The sequence below is a fragment of the Talpa occidentalis genome, unplaced genomic scaffold (assembly GCF_014898055.3).
Source record: "Talpa occidentalis isolate TD23 unplaced genomic scaffold, MPIMG_talOcc4v2.1 talOcc4.3, whole genome shotgun sequence".
NCBI lineage: Eukaryota > Metazoa > Chordata > Mammalia > Eulipotyphla > Talpidae > Talpa > Talpa occidentalis.
In genome coordinates, this window is record NW_023603184.1 from 76,358,232 (window position 1) to 76,372,808 (window position 14,577).

The following is a 14,577-nucleotide window of genomic DNA, read 5'->3' on the forward strand; positions in this document are numbered from 1 at the left end:
AGAGTAAAATAATAAAATTATTTCATTTCATGCCCTTAACCCATTATTTTCTATCATGATCACATGAGAAAAGAAACTTATTTTCTTTCACAAACATTAAATCAAATCTAATTCTGTTTTTACAATATATATTTTTTAAACAATATATCTTTTTGTGAAAACACAAAAACACAGTTTCTTATAGTTTACGGGTCTTAATGAGACAGTAAATACAGGGGGTCCAGAACTCTAGTCCTTGCTTTTGAGTGAGAACTTGGTAGAGTAAAGAAAACAACTGGAACTAAGAGAAAAAGCAACACTTATATGGATAGTTAATCAATGACAAACGATAGTATATAATAGTGCTGAGAAAACAAGACAGCCAAATGCAAAAGAATGAAACTAAACCACCATCGCGTACCTTACACTAAAGTTAACTTGAAATAGATTGAAGACATGCATGTAAGACCCTAAATGGTAAAATAATTGGCAAAAAACACAGGTAAAATATTCTAAGACATTGACTTTAGCAATATCTTTTGGGCCTTGACAAAGGCAAGAGGGAAAAAAAGCAAACAAAAACAAATGAGATTACATCAAACTGAAAAGCTTCTGCACAGAAAAAAAAAAAAAAACTATCATTAAAATGAAAAGGCACCTTACCAGATAGGAGAAAATGTTTAAAATGTTTGTACTTTATACATTTGAGAAGGGGTAGTATCCAAGATCTACAAAGAACTCATATAACTCAATGAAAACAACTTAATCAAAAATGAACAAAAGAGCTAAAGACACATCTCCAAAGAAAACCTCCAGAGGGCCAATAGGCACATGAAAAAAATGCTTGTCATCACTTATAACTAGGGAAATGCATATCAAAATCAAAATCAGATACTAGCTCACACCTGTGAGAATAGTCCATATCAAAAAAGAAACAAGTGCTGGTGAGGGTGTGGTGAACAAAGAATCCTCCAAAATGTTGGTGAGAATAGGAACTGCTTTAGTCCCTATGGAAAACAGTATGGAGGTTTCTTAAAATATTAAAAATAGATCTGCCATATTATCCAGGAATTCCACTTCTAGGTATCCACCTAAAGACTATAAAAACACTAATGATACAAAGGGATGTGTGTGTGTGTGTGTGTGCATATATCTGCTTTTTAAACAGCAATACTTATAATCATCAAGTTATCAAAATAACCCAAGAGCCCAATGACAGGTGAGTAGATTAAGAAGATGTGGTACATACACACAATGAAATATTATTCAGTTATTTAAAAAAGATGAAACATTGCCACTTATAACATCATGGATGGATGTTAAAACATCACGGATGGATGCTAAGTGAAGTATGTCAGAAGGAGAAAGACAAATACTGGATAATCTCACTCATGTGGAATATAGAGAAACAAAACAAGGGAACAGACAAAACTAAATAAAGACAAATTCTAGCAATCTAACTATAGAATTAAGGTTACTATAGGAAAAGTTGGGAGTCTGGATAAAAGGCAAGAAGGGGCTCAATGAACTTCAGGTGGAAGACTATGAGTACTTTGGTGGTGGGTGTGGTGTGGTAATATAAATCTGAAGAGGTGTGAACCTATTCTTCTAATTGATTTTAAAACAACTGATCTCCCAATACTCTTGTGTTTCTCCCATTAATCATGCCACATTTTGAATGATTTCACCTATTATATTTTTTATTGCATTAGTACCATAGACAGGTATTTAGCCTTTTTTTTACTTTGAGAAAGAATATTAAAAAATAATATGAGAGGCAGTTGTAAAACTAGTTAACAGTTTTACAAACAGTGATGGAGACCAACATTACCTCAATATAAAATAATACAAAAAGAGAAGAAGTGGACCCTACAGTCTGGAAACAAGATATCACTACCTTGTTTACATTCATTCATATGTCTAATACTATCTATCGAGTTCAGGCACTGAGTTAACTTCCAAGATTGATGAGTTTGTAAAATACCATGACCTGTTTCATGTACTGTTGGGACGGGGAGTCAAGAAATTTAATGATATTAATGTTGAGTGAAAAGTACCAAAAAAAAGTACTTTGTGGTCATCCCATCGATGGGGAAAGAGGAGCTAGTAAATTGAGACAAAGGAAATAAGACATGGAGGACAAAAATAATAATGGTTCCCAAGCAAAAGACTAGAGGACTCAGAAAGCATCAATGAGAGGACAGACAGATTGCTATTTTATTTTAATACTTGGCTCTTAGACCAGATTGAATTGGTCACAATTAGCCTTTTTACACTAATGTTATTACCCCTTAATTACAAATGACCTCAGTTACTGTTGACCTCATATTTAATATTCAGGTTTAAATTTAAAATGTCTTTTTTTTTAATTTACTCCAGAATATCATAAAATCTTTGTTCTGAAATAACATGAAACGGAGTTGTAGTTGTTCTTAAACACCTTATTCAAAGGACACTTAATTTTGCTTTTGCTATACTTATCCCTATCTCTTCTCCCTTGGCCACTGCTGTTAAATTTAATTTGCATTTCAAATCTGAGGATTTTATATTGCCATTAGAGTTGTGAAATGTTTTTACTCAGCACAACTAAGAACTGATGTTTTACCTCCCACTAATGGACGTTTAATTAGGCACTGTAATGAACCATTCTGTCATTCCTTCATTTATAGAGAGAAGACTTTGTATATGCAAGATACAATTTTGACAGAACATCGGGTCCACTGAACCTTGCCGACTCACATCTAATAGATACTAAATTTATTATGCTTTTGTCAGTTGTTGGATTTATCATTTTAATGACACTGTCCACAGACTTATTTTGCTGCCAAAGAACAGCATCACCATACTGCAGAAACATTTGTTGACATCTTGATCAACAACTCCTGGGTTCCAATTCTGACTATAATATTACTACTTCGGGACCTTGAGCAAGTTATTTAACCTCTGTCTAAGGATTAATTGGTTAATTTTAATAAGTGCTTTGCAGTAAAATGTGGGAAGTGCTATGACTGCTAATAGTGATAATAAAATTATAATGCAGCCTTTTATAATGCATTGGGCTACCTCAGACTGTGATTCTATTAAGGTGCCAATTAAAATAAAGGCTAACTGAATTTATTCTTTTTAAGAATCCAAATTGTTCTAATGATGGCTATATAGTATATTTAAAATATAATTCCAAAAAAAGTATAAATAATAGTGGTTCCTGATGTTAAAAAATACTAAAAATGAAATGAAAAAAAATGTCTGATATTCTATGACAATGAAACCATTGGGAACTGATGAATAGTTATACACAAATACCAGATGGTTGTACCCTAATTAAACATTGCTTTTTCCATTAAATTGATTGTTCTTTTATTAACTTGCCTCCAAACTATTTTTATTTATTTATCTATGATTGTTCATTTTTTAAAAGATTTATTTATTTATGCATACAAAAACAGGGGTGCAGGCCGGAGATGCTGGGGGTGAGAGGATTCATCAGAGCAGTGGGGAGCAGAACAGGCAGATCTACTGAAATGCACTGCTGAGGGGAGCAGCAGGTGAGACAGGAGAGGTCTGTTGCCCCATGTGGGTCAGCTCCCTGGCCGGGGATCGAACTGATGCTGCAGTGACTGCAGATAGTTTCATAGTGCTGAGACTTAACCACTTGCACCACCAGGGAGGCTCTGATTGTTCATTTGTTTATATTCAATAAATGTGATTGTTAGGAGTAGTCTGAAAGAGGTTACCCTATTAAGTAGAAGGAATTCATGTAATTAACAGTCACACCTGGTAAGAGTGAGTAGAGTAGGAAAGAAATGAAAAAGAAATGACTTGAAGTGTCAGTAGAGAAAGAGATTAGTTCCAGCTGAAGTTGAATGTGAACAATTTCAAAAAGGAGACTGTTAAAGCTGGACAGGAACAGAGACGGAATTGCGCATGGAGAGATAGAAAGTGTGGAGGAATACAAAGAAAGTGCATTTCAGGGGAAGAGAGTAATGTAATAGTTGGGAAATTCAGTGATATAAATAACTTTGATCAGTGTGATTTTTCTAGAATATAAGAGGGGCTGCAAAAACAGTTTGGATAGTAATGAGGCTGTGCATTTTATGGGATACTATATATTCAATATATTGTTCCTGATAAGCATGAACTCATTTGGTGCTATAACAAGGGTGGGTATATTTTAAAGGCAAAAGTACAAATGAAGTTGGAACATAAAAGAAAGAGCGGGATCAAAATGATTCCACAATTTTTAGACCTGAATGAGGAGTGTTTTCATTTATAGAGAGAGGAAAAGCAATGGTAGAAGAGTTTTGGGGTGAGAAAAGTTAATTTAGAACCAAATCAAGTCATACAATAGAAAACTAGGTAAAAAAATTGGAAATTCAGGAGATATATTTAACTAGTTATACATTTAGAATCAATTGCATTTGGATGGTAATAAAATCCAAGAATGGGTGAAATTATCTCAGCAGTGGGTCTCAGTAATATGAAACAGAATGTAAACAGATATGAAAATAGTGGTAAACACTAAGACAAATGTCGAATGTGTTTTAGGAAGGGAGTGCTTAGTTATTGATGGTAGAGGTAAAGTCATAAATGAGACTTTTCCAATGCTTATGGTAACATGGAAGGCATTAAAATAAATGAATTGACTTAATACAGGTGTTTCAGAAGAAAGGAAAAAAAAAACCTTTCAGAGGTAGAGTCAAAAGAGAAGTAAAGAGAATTGTGGTGTATGATAACTCTTGAAATCAATGCTAGTTTTTGAAAAACAAGCTGGGAAATAAAGTTGTAGCTAGAAAGGGATTTGCACACAAGGAGAGGGTTTTCAAAAAAGCACTAGGCAGAGAGTAAAATATTGGTAAGGCAGGAGAAAGAGGAATCAATGTAAGAAATATGTGCATAGGTAGTTAAGAGAGATTCAATGAATGGGTAGAGAATGCAGTATTACATGAAGGGTGGTTTCCTAGCAATAAGAGGGAACATAGGATGTTTGAACATAGGATAGGGGTAGCTTTGGGGAGATGGTGGTGGGAGCTTCTAACAGTTCTCTTTAGACAGCTTCTATTTTTTGTCAATGAAATAGGAGTCAATTCCTCATTTAAGAATAAGTTGAGTTGTAGATATTGGAGGTGTGAGAAGAAATGAGAAGATCTGTCAGAGACATGTAGGTCAACCAGTGGATTAGTGATATAAAGTAGAAAGTAGTACCCATTTGAGATTAGTGATTAAAATTCAAATGATGTTGTGTTTTTCTTCAGTTGTGTAAAGGCACTTGGGTGCCAATTGAGGACAGAGGGATAATTGGATTTAGCCATGGTTATGGTTTTCCTGGAAAGTATAATAAAAGGATAAAAGGGGCAAGGGATTTGGAGTATATACAAAGGAATGAGTACAATGATCAATAATGGAATCTAAGCTGAGTAAGGAAGAAACAGAATCTTTAAAATAAGAGAATCTTAGGAATCTAAGAATCTTAGGAATCTAAGAATCTGAGGAACAGTGTAAAGAATTGTTTTGGTGTGTTCATTGGGGTGACACAATCTGAACCTCAAAAAGACAGAGTGTCTGAAATTGAGATAATGGAGGGAACATGGAAAACTATTTAATATGAATATCAAAATATGCTGTCAGACTACAGCTGTTACTTTCACTTACAGTACTGACATCTGTCCCCAGTGTGTTCAGGCTGGCAGTGACAGTAAGGCTGGTTTCCAGGAGTCACACTGCAGGTCCCTCCATTTTGACAATATTCTTCACAGACTGTTTGACCACAGTTTGGTCCAGTGAACCCCAGTGCACAGCTGCAGGTAGGTCTTCCTATTGGCAAAATAAAAAAGATAATAAAAGGAAATTATTTTATTTGAATAGTGTATGTTCATAGACTTGTCATTGGACAAAAATTGAGAAGCCAGGATTCTGGTCGAAATTTGTCACTACTTAATCTGTGAGATGTGGGGAGTAGTAACATTATTTTAGGCAGTAATGCGTGCCTTTGCATCCCAGTCACCCTGGTTCCATTGAAGTCTAGACTAAAAGATAACTCAGTTTCACCACAGGTAAAGTGGTCAGAGCTCATTTTCTGAATAATTATATACATATAATTTATGCTTGAAAGTAATTGTGTTATTCTTTTTATGTCCACTTTAGTTTCTTTTTTTTTAAGGTTTATTTATTTATTTATACAAGCACTGGGTATATTCAGAAGTGCGGGAGGGTAAAAGAATTCACCAGAGCCAGAGCGGGGAACAGAACATGCAGACTGACAAATACACTGCTGAGGGGAGCAGTGGGCGTGGCAGGAGAGGTCTGCGCGCCATGTGGGACCCTCGCCGGTGGCCGGGGATTGAACCTGCGCTGCAGAGGTTGTGGGCAGCTTCACAGCCCAGTGCTCAAATGCTGCACCACTGGGGAGGCCCCCATTTTAGTTTCTTAAAATTGTTTTTGTTTTACTCAGATGTAATCATGCAGACTGAACTGACTATTAGAACATAAAATATAACAAAATAGAGACAATCAAATTTCCCAGTGTTCAATTATCATACAGCAGTCACTTCCAAATCAACATAAAGCATGATCTTGGACTTATTTTAATAAGCTTGAGTGAGCATGTCATCAACATAAGATCTATGGATATTAGTTGTTTTATTTGAATTAAATACACATAAAGTCTTTAGTATAGAAACACTTACTAAATCCTATTTTATTTCATTTTGCTATTTTTTCGTAATAAATCACCATAACTTTTAGTCTAGTAAGATGATTTAGAAGTCTAATGGTAAATGAACATAAGAGCAAATCCAATGGAGTGTCATTGAATGTTTTCTTTCCTTGCTCTGTGGCAACCAACACACAATGAAAAGGTGAATTCTTTAAAATGTTTTAACAACAACATGGGTCTTCCTGGTGGTGCAGTGGGTTGAACACAGCACTGTGAAGCTGTCCACAGCCTCTGCAGCACCAGTTTGATTCCCAGCTGGCCAGGGAGATTCCCACATGGCGAGGCAGACCTCTCCTGTCTTGCCTGCTGCTCCCCTCAGCAGTGTACTTTGGTCCTTCTGCCTGTTCTGTTCACTGCTCTGTCTCTGGTGAATTCTCTCACCCTTTGGCACCCCTGACCTATACCCCAGTGCTTGTATAAATAAATAAATCTTTTTAAAAAAAACATAGTAAACTGATGTATCAAGAATGAGTTTCCCTAAGTTCCCAGACTGTCAAGAAATCAATTGAAAATGGAGAATAGAACTAGCTTTCTAGGAAAGGTAAAATAAAACAAAGCTAATTCTATCATTTTTAGTGGGGAACAAAAAAAGGTTAGATGTTGTAAAAATGTAAAATAAAAATAGCATGATAGAGAGAAAGAGAGAAATTCAGTTATTGATCTCAGTTAACTAAGAAGATAATATCACTCAGTTGACTAGCATTAGAGAATCCCCAACTATATACCCTCTCACCTTTGCAGACGTGAAGCATAATTAGAATGGTCAGGAAAGTGAATGAGTAAGGTTTGGTAAGACTTGAAATGTGAAAGTAATGAAAAGTGTTCTCTTTTGTTATCGATTCTACATTGAAGGATGATCTTAACATTTTTTTGGAGGGACATTTTAAAGTGAATAAAATGATCCCCAATAAAATATATCCATATTTCTAAAGAGATAAAAAAGTTAAGATTCCACAATTTATTTATTCTTTTTTACAGTTCATTTATTTTGCCAGCTTTACTTGGGTTTACATACCTAAAAATGGTAAAATCTGTTGCTTTTCAAGGAAGATAATTGTCTACATTTTTATGATGGGTAGCATTATTTTAAAACTTTTGCATGTCGCTAGTTTAGTGGCAGAAAAATACTTATTAATAGACTTGAGAAACAGGTAAATCTTTGTGCATTAAAGCTGAGGAAATTACATTTTCTATTGCCAGAAATGACTTTAAAACTTTAGCTAAATATTTTTCTTGTAATAGCATTAATCTTTCTGTTTTCTTATATACATACTTTCTTACATACAGATAAAATATCTTCACTGCAACAATAATAGATGCAAAATAAAGATACAAGAAAATAAATAGAGGTAGAATTTGAAGTGGCTACTTAATCCTTGGAACACCACTATTAAGGAAAACAAAAGCCCTAAACAAAAGATGTAATTCCTCTTCACCTACTTCATCAACAGTGAATGACTTACAAAGAAAAAGAATAAACAACTCAAATTAAAGTGGGCTAAATGTAAAATGGTAGAGAAAGTACAGGAGAAATCAAAATACATTATGGCAATTAGAAAAAGTATATTGAGAGAAACACTTAAACATTACAGATAGAAATGTTTCTTGAGATAACTTTCTAATATTTTTCTTTTTTAAAAAAATATGAGTAGGGTCTCCCTGGTGGAGCAAGGGGTTCAGCACAGCACTGTGAAGGTATCAACAGCATCCGCAGCACAAGTTCGATCCCTGGCCAGGGAGCTACTCACATGGTGCAACAGACCTCTCCTGTTTCCCCTCCTGCTCCCCTCAGCAGTGTATTTCAGTCACTCTGCCTGTTCTGGTCCCCACTCTGTCTCTGTTGAATCTTCTCACCCTCCACACATCTGGCCTGTACCCCAGTTCTTGTATACATAAATATTTTTTAAATAAAAATTATGAGTAAAAAAGAGGAAAATGGTGGTATTTAAAAAGACAACAAACACAATCTGCAGTGGCAATTAAAAATTCCTCTCTTCCAGTCACTCAGAGTACTAACACTGTGCTTTCATCTCATCTACAGCTGTTTGTGAAACTAGGGCAGAGTGACCAGGTTGTCCCCCAACTAGCATAGTCCTCTATCATTTAGATTCCTATTGAATTACTTTCAAAATTCTCTTCTTTCTCTTCCTTTGAGAGAAGATTTCTTTTTGACAAGTTGAAATCTTCATATTAAGGGGAATATTATTTAACTTGAAACCATGAGGTGATACAGCAGATCTTCTGTTTGCTGATGGTAAATGAACCGTCTGTTGCAGAATTTTATAATGGGCTCCAACTAATATTTTCAAGAATCCCTCTGTGTACATCCTTATAAGTTACATTGAATTCAATTATAAACAGTTTTTTAGGTATCTGGATTTGACATATCAAAAGGAAACAGCACCTTTACTATGACTAAGGTATAGATTTATATAATAGCAGTGATGCATCCAGAAAGGTTGGTCATAGCCAGCCTAGGAGAGCAGCAACATTACCAAGATCATGTACTGACTAGAGGAAGCATCTGGGGGAACAGTGTGCAGGAGATAATCATTTTAGTTTCTATACTTTTCTTAGCTCAGCCTGTAAGGGTGTAGGCTGTCAGATTTTTTGGATTCAGAGACTATTTGTGCCAATCCTAGTAGTGGGACCATGGGCAAATATCATCACTTGTCTTAGTCCTCCATGTGTAAAATGGTAATAATAATCTGTGCAGTGATTATGTAGAATCATGTAGAATTAGTTAATACATTCAAACCTTTTCTAAGTGTACCAGGTATATAGTTACATTTTAGCTCTGATTGTATTATTAATCTTACTGATGGAGATTCACCATCTATCTGTATGACTTACTCTGTGATTATGTTTGCAAAGTCACTATAACATTCTAGGAAAATAATTCTGAAAATTTTCTTAAATGCATAATTTATTTCCACTATTTATTTGAGATGAAATTAAATTTGAATTATTTTTATGACAGTGATAGGAAAAAGCATGAATTCTACTGTCAAACTCCAACATTTTCAAACAATTAAGGATGAGTCCTCTGCTCTTCTCATTCTACACATTGCTTAATCCTACCTTTTTAAAAGAAAAAAAAAACACACTTTACAACACATACACTACAAACAAAAATCTCAGCAAATATTTTAATAATTTTAAACTAACAAGCATTTTAAAGCAAATCTATATTCCTACTACCAATTCTAATGTATGACAAAGTAAAATCTTCAATCATAAAGTCACATTCCAGTTCTTCATTGGGATTCACAGCTTTTTGGTTTTTTTAAATACATATAAGTGATGTGTCTTATTCTGTTACTTCTCTCTGTTCTCTCACATGATGGGACAGATCCCTTAATATTTATGTAATATTCATATAATTAAATCCTGATTCCATGGTGAGGAGAAAGGATTAAGAACTGGAGAACTTAATATATGGTGTATGTTTACTGTATAATTATGTACACATGTAAACCTTTCCTCTAATTTCTTAATCTCCGATTTCTTCTCAACGAAGCCCTCAAAATTTCTCCATATTTTACATTTATTAACATCAACACCTGAGAATTCTATCTCCAGTTGGCTGCTGAGACACTAGAATTGTTGATTTGTCTCTTTTTTCTGGCTCTTCTATCTCTCAAAAACATAATTCTTGGGCCTCCATGGTGGTGCAAGGGGTTGGCAACCTATGAAGCTGTCTGCAGCCTCTGCAGTATGAGTTCGATCCCCCTGCTCGGCCAGGTAGCAACCCACATGGCACAGCAGACCTCTCCTGACTCGCCCTCTGCTCCCCTCAGCAGGGTACTTCTGTCGATCTGCCTGTTCTGTTCCCCACTCTGTCTCTGGTGGGTCCTCTCACCCCCCCCCCACATCTCTGGCCTGTGCCCCAACTCTCATATGCGTAAATGAATTAATCTTAAAAAAAATTCTAAATTTCTATTTGGGGCAATTATCCAGTTTCATGGTTTCAGTAATGATCTTTATCTAAACATTTCTGTTCCATTTTTCTATTCTGGGCTTTTTCTATTTCTTAAGCTTCAGAATTTCATTTTCTCTCTTTGTGTGACCCAGTGTGAGTTTCTCTGACTGCTTAACAGGTTCATTATTTTCTCCCATAACTCCTCCCCCCAAAAGAAATTTTCTTCTCGGGCCTCCCTGGTGGCGCAAGGGGTTAAGTCTCAGCACTAGGAAGCTATCACCAGCCACTGCAGCACACTTTTTATGCTCAGCCAGGGAGTTGACCCACATGGTGTAGCAGATCTCTCCTGCTCCCCTCAGCAGCGCATTTCAGTCAATCCACCTGTTTTACCCCCACCCCCCAATCTGTTTCTGGAGAATATTCTCACCTCCTCCCCACTTCTGGCCTAAGTCCCAGATCTTGTACACATAAATAAAATAAATCTTAATTTTTTTCTTCTTATATACATTGTCCTATGTGGTATACATGAACTCAGTATTCTGTAGGTTTTCCCTGCACTAAGATTGCTCCATATTGAGGTTTCACACTGTATGTTAGCAAAGTGCATTGACAATGTATGTGCCTGATAAATGAAGTTTATGTATACAGGTTAAATTCATAGAAAAATGGAAACTGGCTTTATATATCTTCCAGAGCATTCCAGCAAATTTCAAGCAGTAAACAAAATTAATAATAGACTTGTAATTTAACTGGATAGTCAATAATAGACTATGCTAAATATGATGAATACATAACAATTCTTAACCACTTATAATCAATAATAAATGTGATTTAGGTACATTCATTGACATAACTAAAGATTTTATAGCATGGGCCTCCCCTGGTGGCGCAGCGGTTGAGCGCTGGGTTGCGAGGCTGCCTGCAGCCTCTGCAGTGCCAGTTCGATCCCCGGCCACCGGAGAGGGTCCCACATGAAAAAAAAAAAAAAAGATTTTATAGCATGTATGAAAAAATGGAAATGCCTTGAAATCTCATGGAATTCTTTATATTTCACTAGTATTGCAAACCCTCACAAATCAAAATCATAATCTCAGAGAAGTGATTGAATCTGAAATATTTCATAAGGATATTTAATAGGAAATAAATTTGGAACAAAGTCAAATTATTATAATTTTCATTTGTCAGGCAGATCAGTGAATGAAATCTTGTTAGATATTTATTGGTTGTATGACTTTGGAAATTTAGATTTCCTTACTTCATCTTATTTTGTAACATGGGTTCTGTGTGCTGGTAAACACAGAGCACAACGTGTCACATAATGAATTCTCAACAATTGGTAGATTTCAGTAGTGATGGTAGTACTGGTGATTTTACTATTACTAGAGTCACCATTAAATAAATTATTAATTTAGGTTGTTGTTTATAAACTTGATTTAGTACATAAGCCTTTGTTAAGAAATTCTATATGCAATATTAATGCACATTTTTTACCATATTTATTCTTTTGTTTTTATTAAACATTATTTTCTTACATTGTTGTCATACCCATAGTTCTCCCTCCACCACATTACCCTTGAATCATCACCACATTTCCTTGTGCTTATCCCGTCCCTGTTTTGCACCCCCACTTCCTCTTCTTTGCTGTGTGCCTCAGTTCTGTGGTCAGCTTGCTACTTTTTCTTGACTTTGTGTTTGGTTTCTCTATATTCCAGATATAGAGAGCATCCACTTGAGACCATCCATTATTTATGTCTTTTTCCTTCTGACTAATTTCATCTAAAATAATACCTTTCAGGGCCTCCACGGTGGCACAGTGGTTGAGCGCTGGGTTGTGAAGCTACTCGCAGCCTCTGCAGCACCGGTTCGATCCCTGGCCACCAGGTGAGGGTCCCGCATGGCAGGCAAACCTCTCCTGCTTCCTGCTGCTCCCCTCAGCAGTGTGTTTTGTCAGTCTGCCTGTTCTGCTCTCCACTCTGACTCTGGTGAATTCTGTCACCCTCCCACGTTTCTGACTGTACCCAGTGCTTGTATAAATAAATAAAAATCTTAAAAAAAAAAAGAAAAAAAAAATGACCCTCTCTTAAAAAAATAAATAAATAAAATAAAATAAATCCCTTTCAGCTCCATCCATGTTGCTACTAATGGCATGAGTGTATCTTTTTTGATGGCTGAGTAATATTCCATTGTGTAAGTATACTAAACTTTTTGATCCATTTGTCTATTTGGGGGCATTTGGGATGTTTCCATATTTATTCTTTTGGAGATAACATGCCTATGACCCATGTGATCCATACATATTAGCTCAAAATATTAAACTATATATAATAATGGAATATTTTATATAGGTAAATAACAACATGAATATCACATGGTTCTCCATTAATTCCTGATAAACACTAAATTTATGATTTAGTTATATTTCCTATCTATAGAGATGGGCCCCGGCAGCTATATGTTGTTTTTAATTATACAGTCATAATCAGCAATGCTAATTTTTTGTGATAACTGGTAATGTTTTTAGATACTGCCTTTGTAAAAATGTAGGTCCTCAGGTTCTAGTCCTCTTATTTAATTAATTCAACTCACATCTAAAAAGTAACACAAAGAAAAGAAAAAGCATAGAGTGGCTGAAATTAAGATATCATATCTAAGGAATTTACCAGATTTTTTTTTTAAGATTTATTTTCATTTACTTATTTATTTATACAAACACTGGGTACAGTCAGAAGCGTGGGAGGGCGAGAGAATTCACCTAAGCCAGAGCAAGGAGCAGAGCAGGCAGAAGGACCAAAGTACACTGCTGAGGGTGGCAGGACAGGTCTGTGTGCCATGTGGGACCCTCCTCCGGTGGCCGGAGAGCAGCTGGGGATTGAACAGGTGCTGCAGAGGCCGCGGGCAGCTTCGCAACCCAGAGCTCAACCACTGCACCACTGGAGAGGCCCTTACCAGATTTCTTGGCATTTATTAAGCATTAAAAATGTAGCAGCCACTAAAATAAATTTAATATTTATATAATTTCCAACATATCATAATTATCAAACAGATATTCATTAAAACAATCACTATTTATTTGCTATTAATTTTTGAATAAAATTTGCTAGGTAGTTTTAAGTCAAATAATATATCAATCAATATTGATCAATAAGTATGCTTACTCAAAAGCATATATTTTCATTTGAATAATATTAAGGTGTATCTTATTGGCATTTTCACAACTTGCTGTAATATTGGTAAGTTCCTGTCTTTAAAAACTAGATTCATTTAATATACTGTTTTGTAGACTAATTATAAAAGTGTAGTTTATCACTATGATTTAATCAATATGTATGGCAAAGTAGACAAAAATAACTTCTCTACTCATTATTGTACAAATAAATGATGCTTTTCTCTATAAAAACACAATGCTTGACAATGTGTGGCTGGCTGCCATAAAGGAATGCTTGTAAAATTAATTTCATAGGTTCTCTCTGTGAGAAAGTGACCATATTTATTATTTCTGTGTGGTAGATACCTGCTAATGAACATGAAGAGTCTTTTTTTTTTCTTTTAAAACAATTTATTTGATTTTTATGCATTTGTCTATGTGAACCATGCTGTTTGCCTTGTTTACCTTGTTATTGGGTAAGCCAGTCCCTGGTAATAATATTTTATATATATCTTCTGTGTATGCAGTTATTGTTTAGTTCTAATAGACTGAGAAATTCTAATTAAGACATTAATTTTAAATAACAATAACATTTGAAAATTCAACCACAGAGCAAGTGTTTGTGGTTAATATTTTCCTATGAAAATTTCATCTAAAAGAGCTCTACTCTTCACTCACAACTTCACTATCTAAACAAGTCACATACCTGTCCATTTGCATAGGATAAAAATAATAAGCCAAAGATAATCACCATAGCTTCATTCTGTTAGTTACTATAGTTCAGTCTGAAAACCTATTTCCTCAGTGCTTTCCTCCAAG

General features: G+C 35.2%; 1 protein-coding gene and 1 long non-coding RNA gene across 2 annotated transcripts in view; one reads left to right on the forward strand and one right to left on the reverse strand.

The window, feature by feature from the left end:
* Positions 1 to 14,577, reverse strand: part of LRP1B (LDL receptor related protein 1B) — a 1,722,250-nt gene that overhangs the window by 53,386 nt on the left and 1,654,287 nt on the right. The window contains exon 84 of the mRNA XM_054699700.1: positions 5,629 to 5,790. Within this exon, the coding sequence (XP_054555675.1) occupies positions 5,629 to 5,790 (162 nt within the window). The remainder of the gene's footprint in view (positions 1 to 5,628; positions 5,791 to 14,577) is intronic.
* LOC129146626 (uncharacterized) overlaps positions 5,491 to 14,577 on the forward strand; it is a 59,686-nt gene continuing 50,599 nt past the window's right edge. Inside the window, exon 1 of the long non-coding RNA XR_008553545.1 lies at positions 5,491 to 5,780. This is a non-coding gene — a long non-coding RNA (uncharacterized LOC129146626). The remainder of the gene's footprint in view (positions 5,781 to 14,577) is intronic.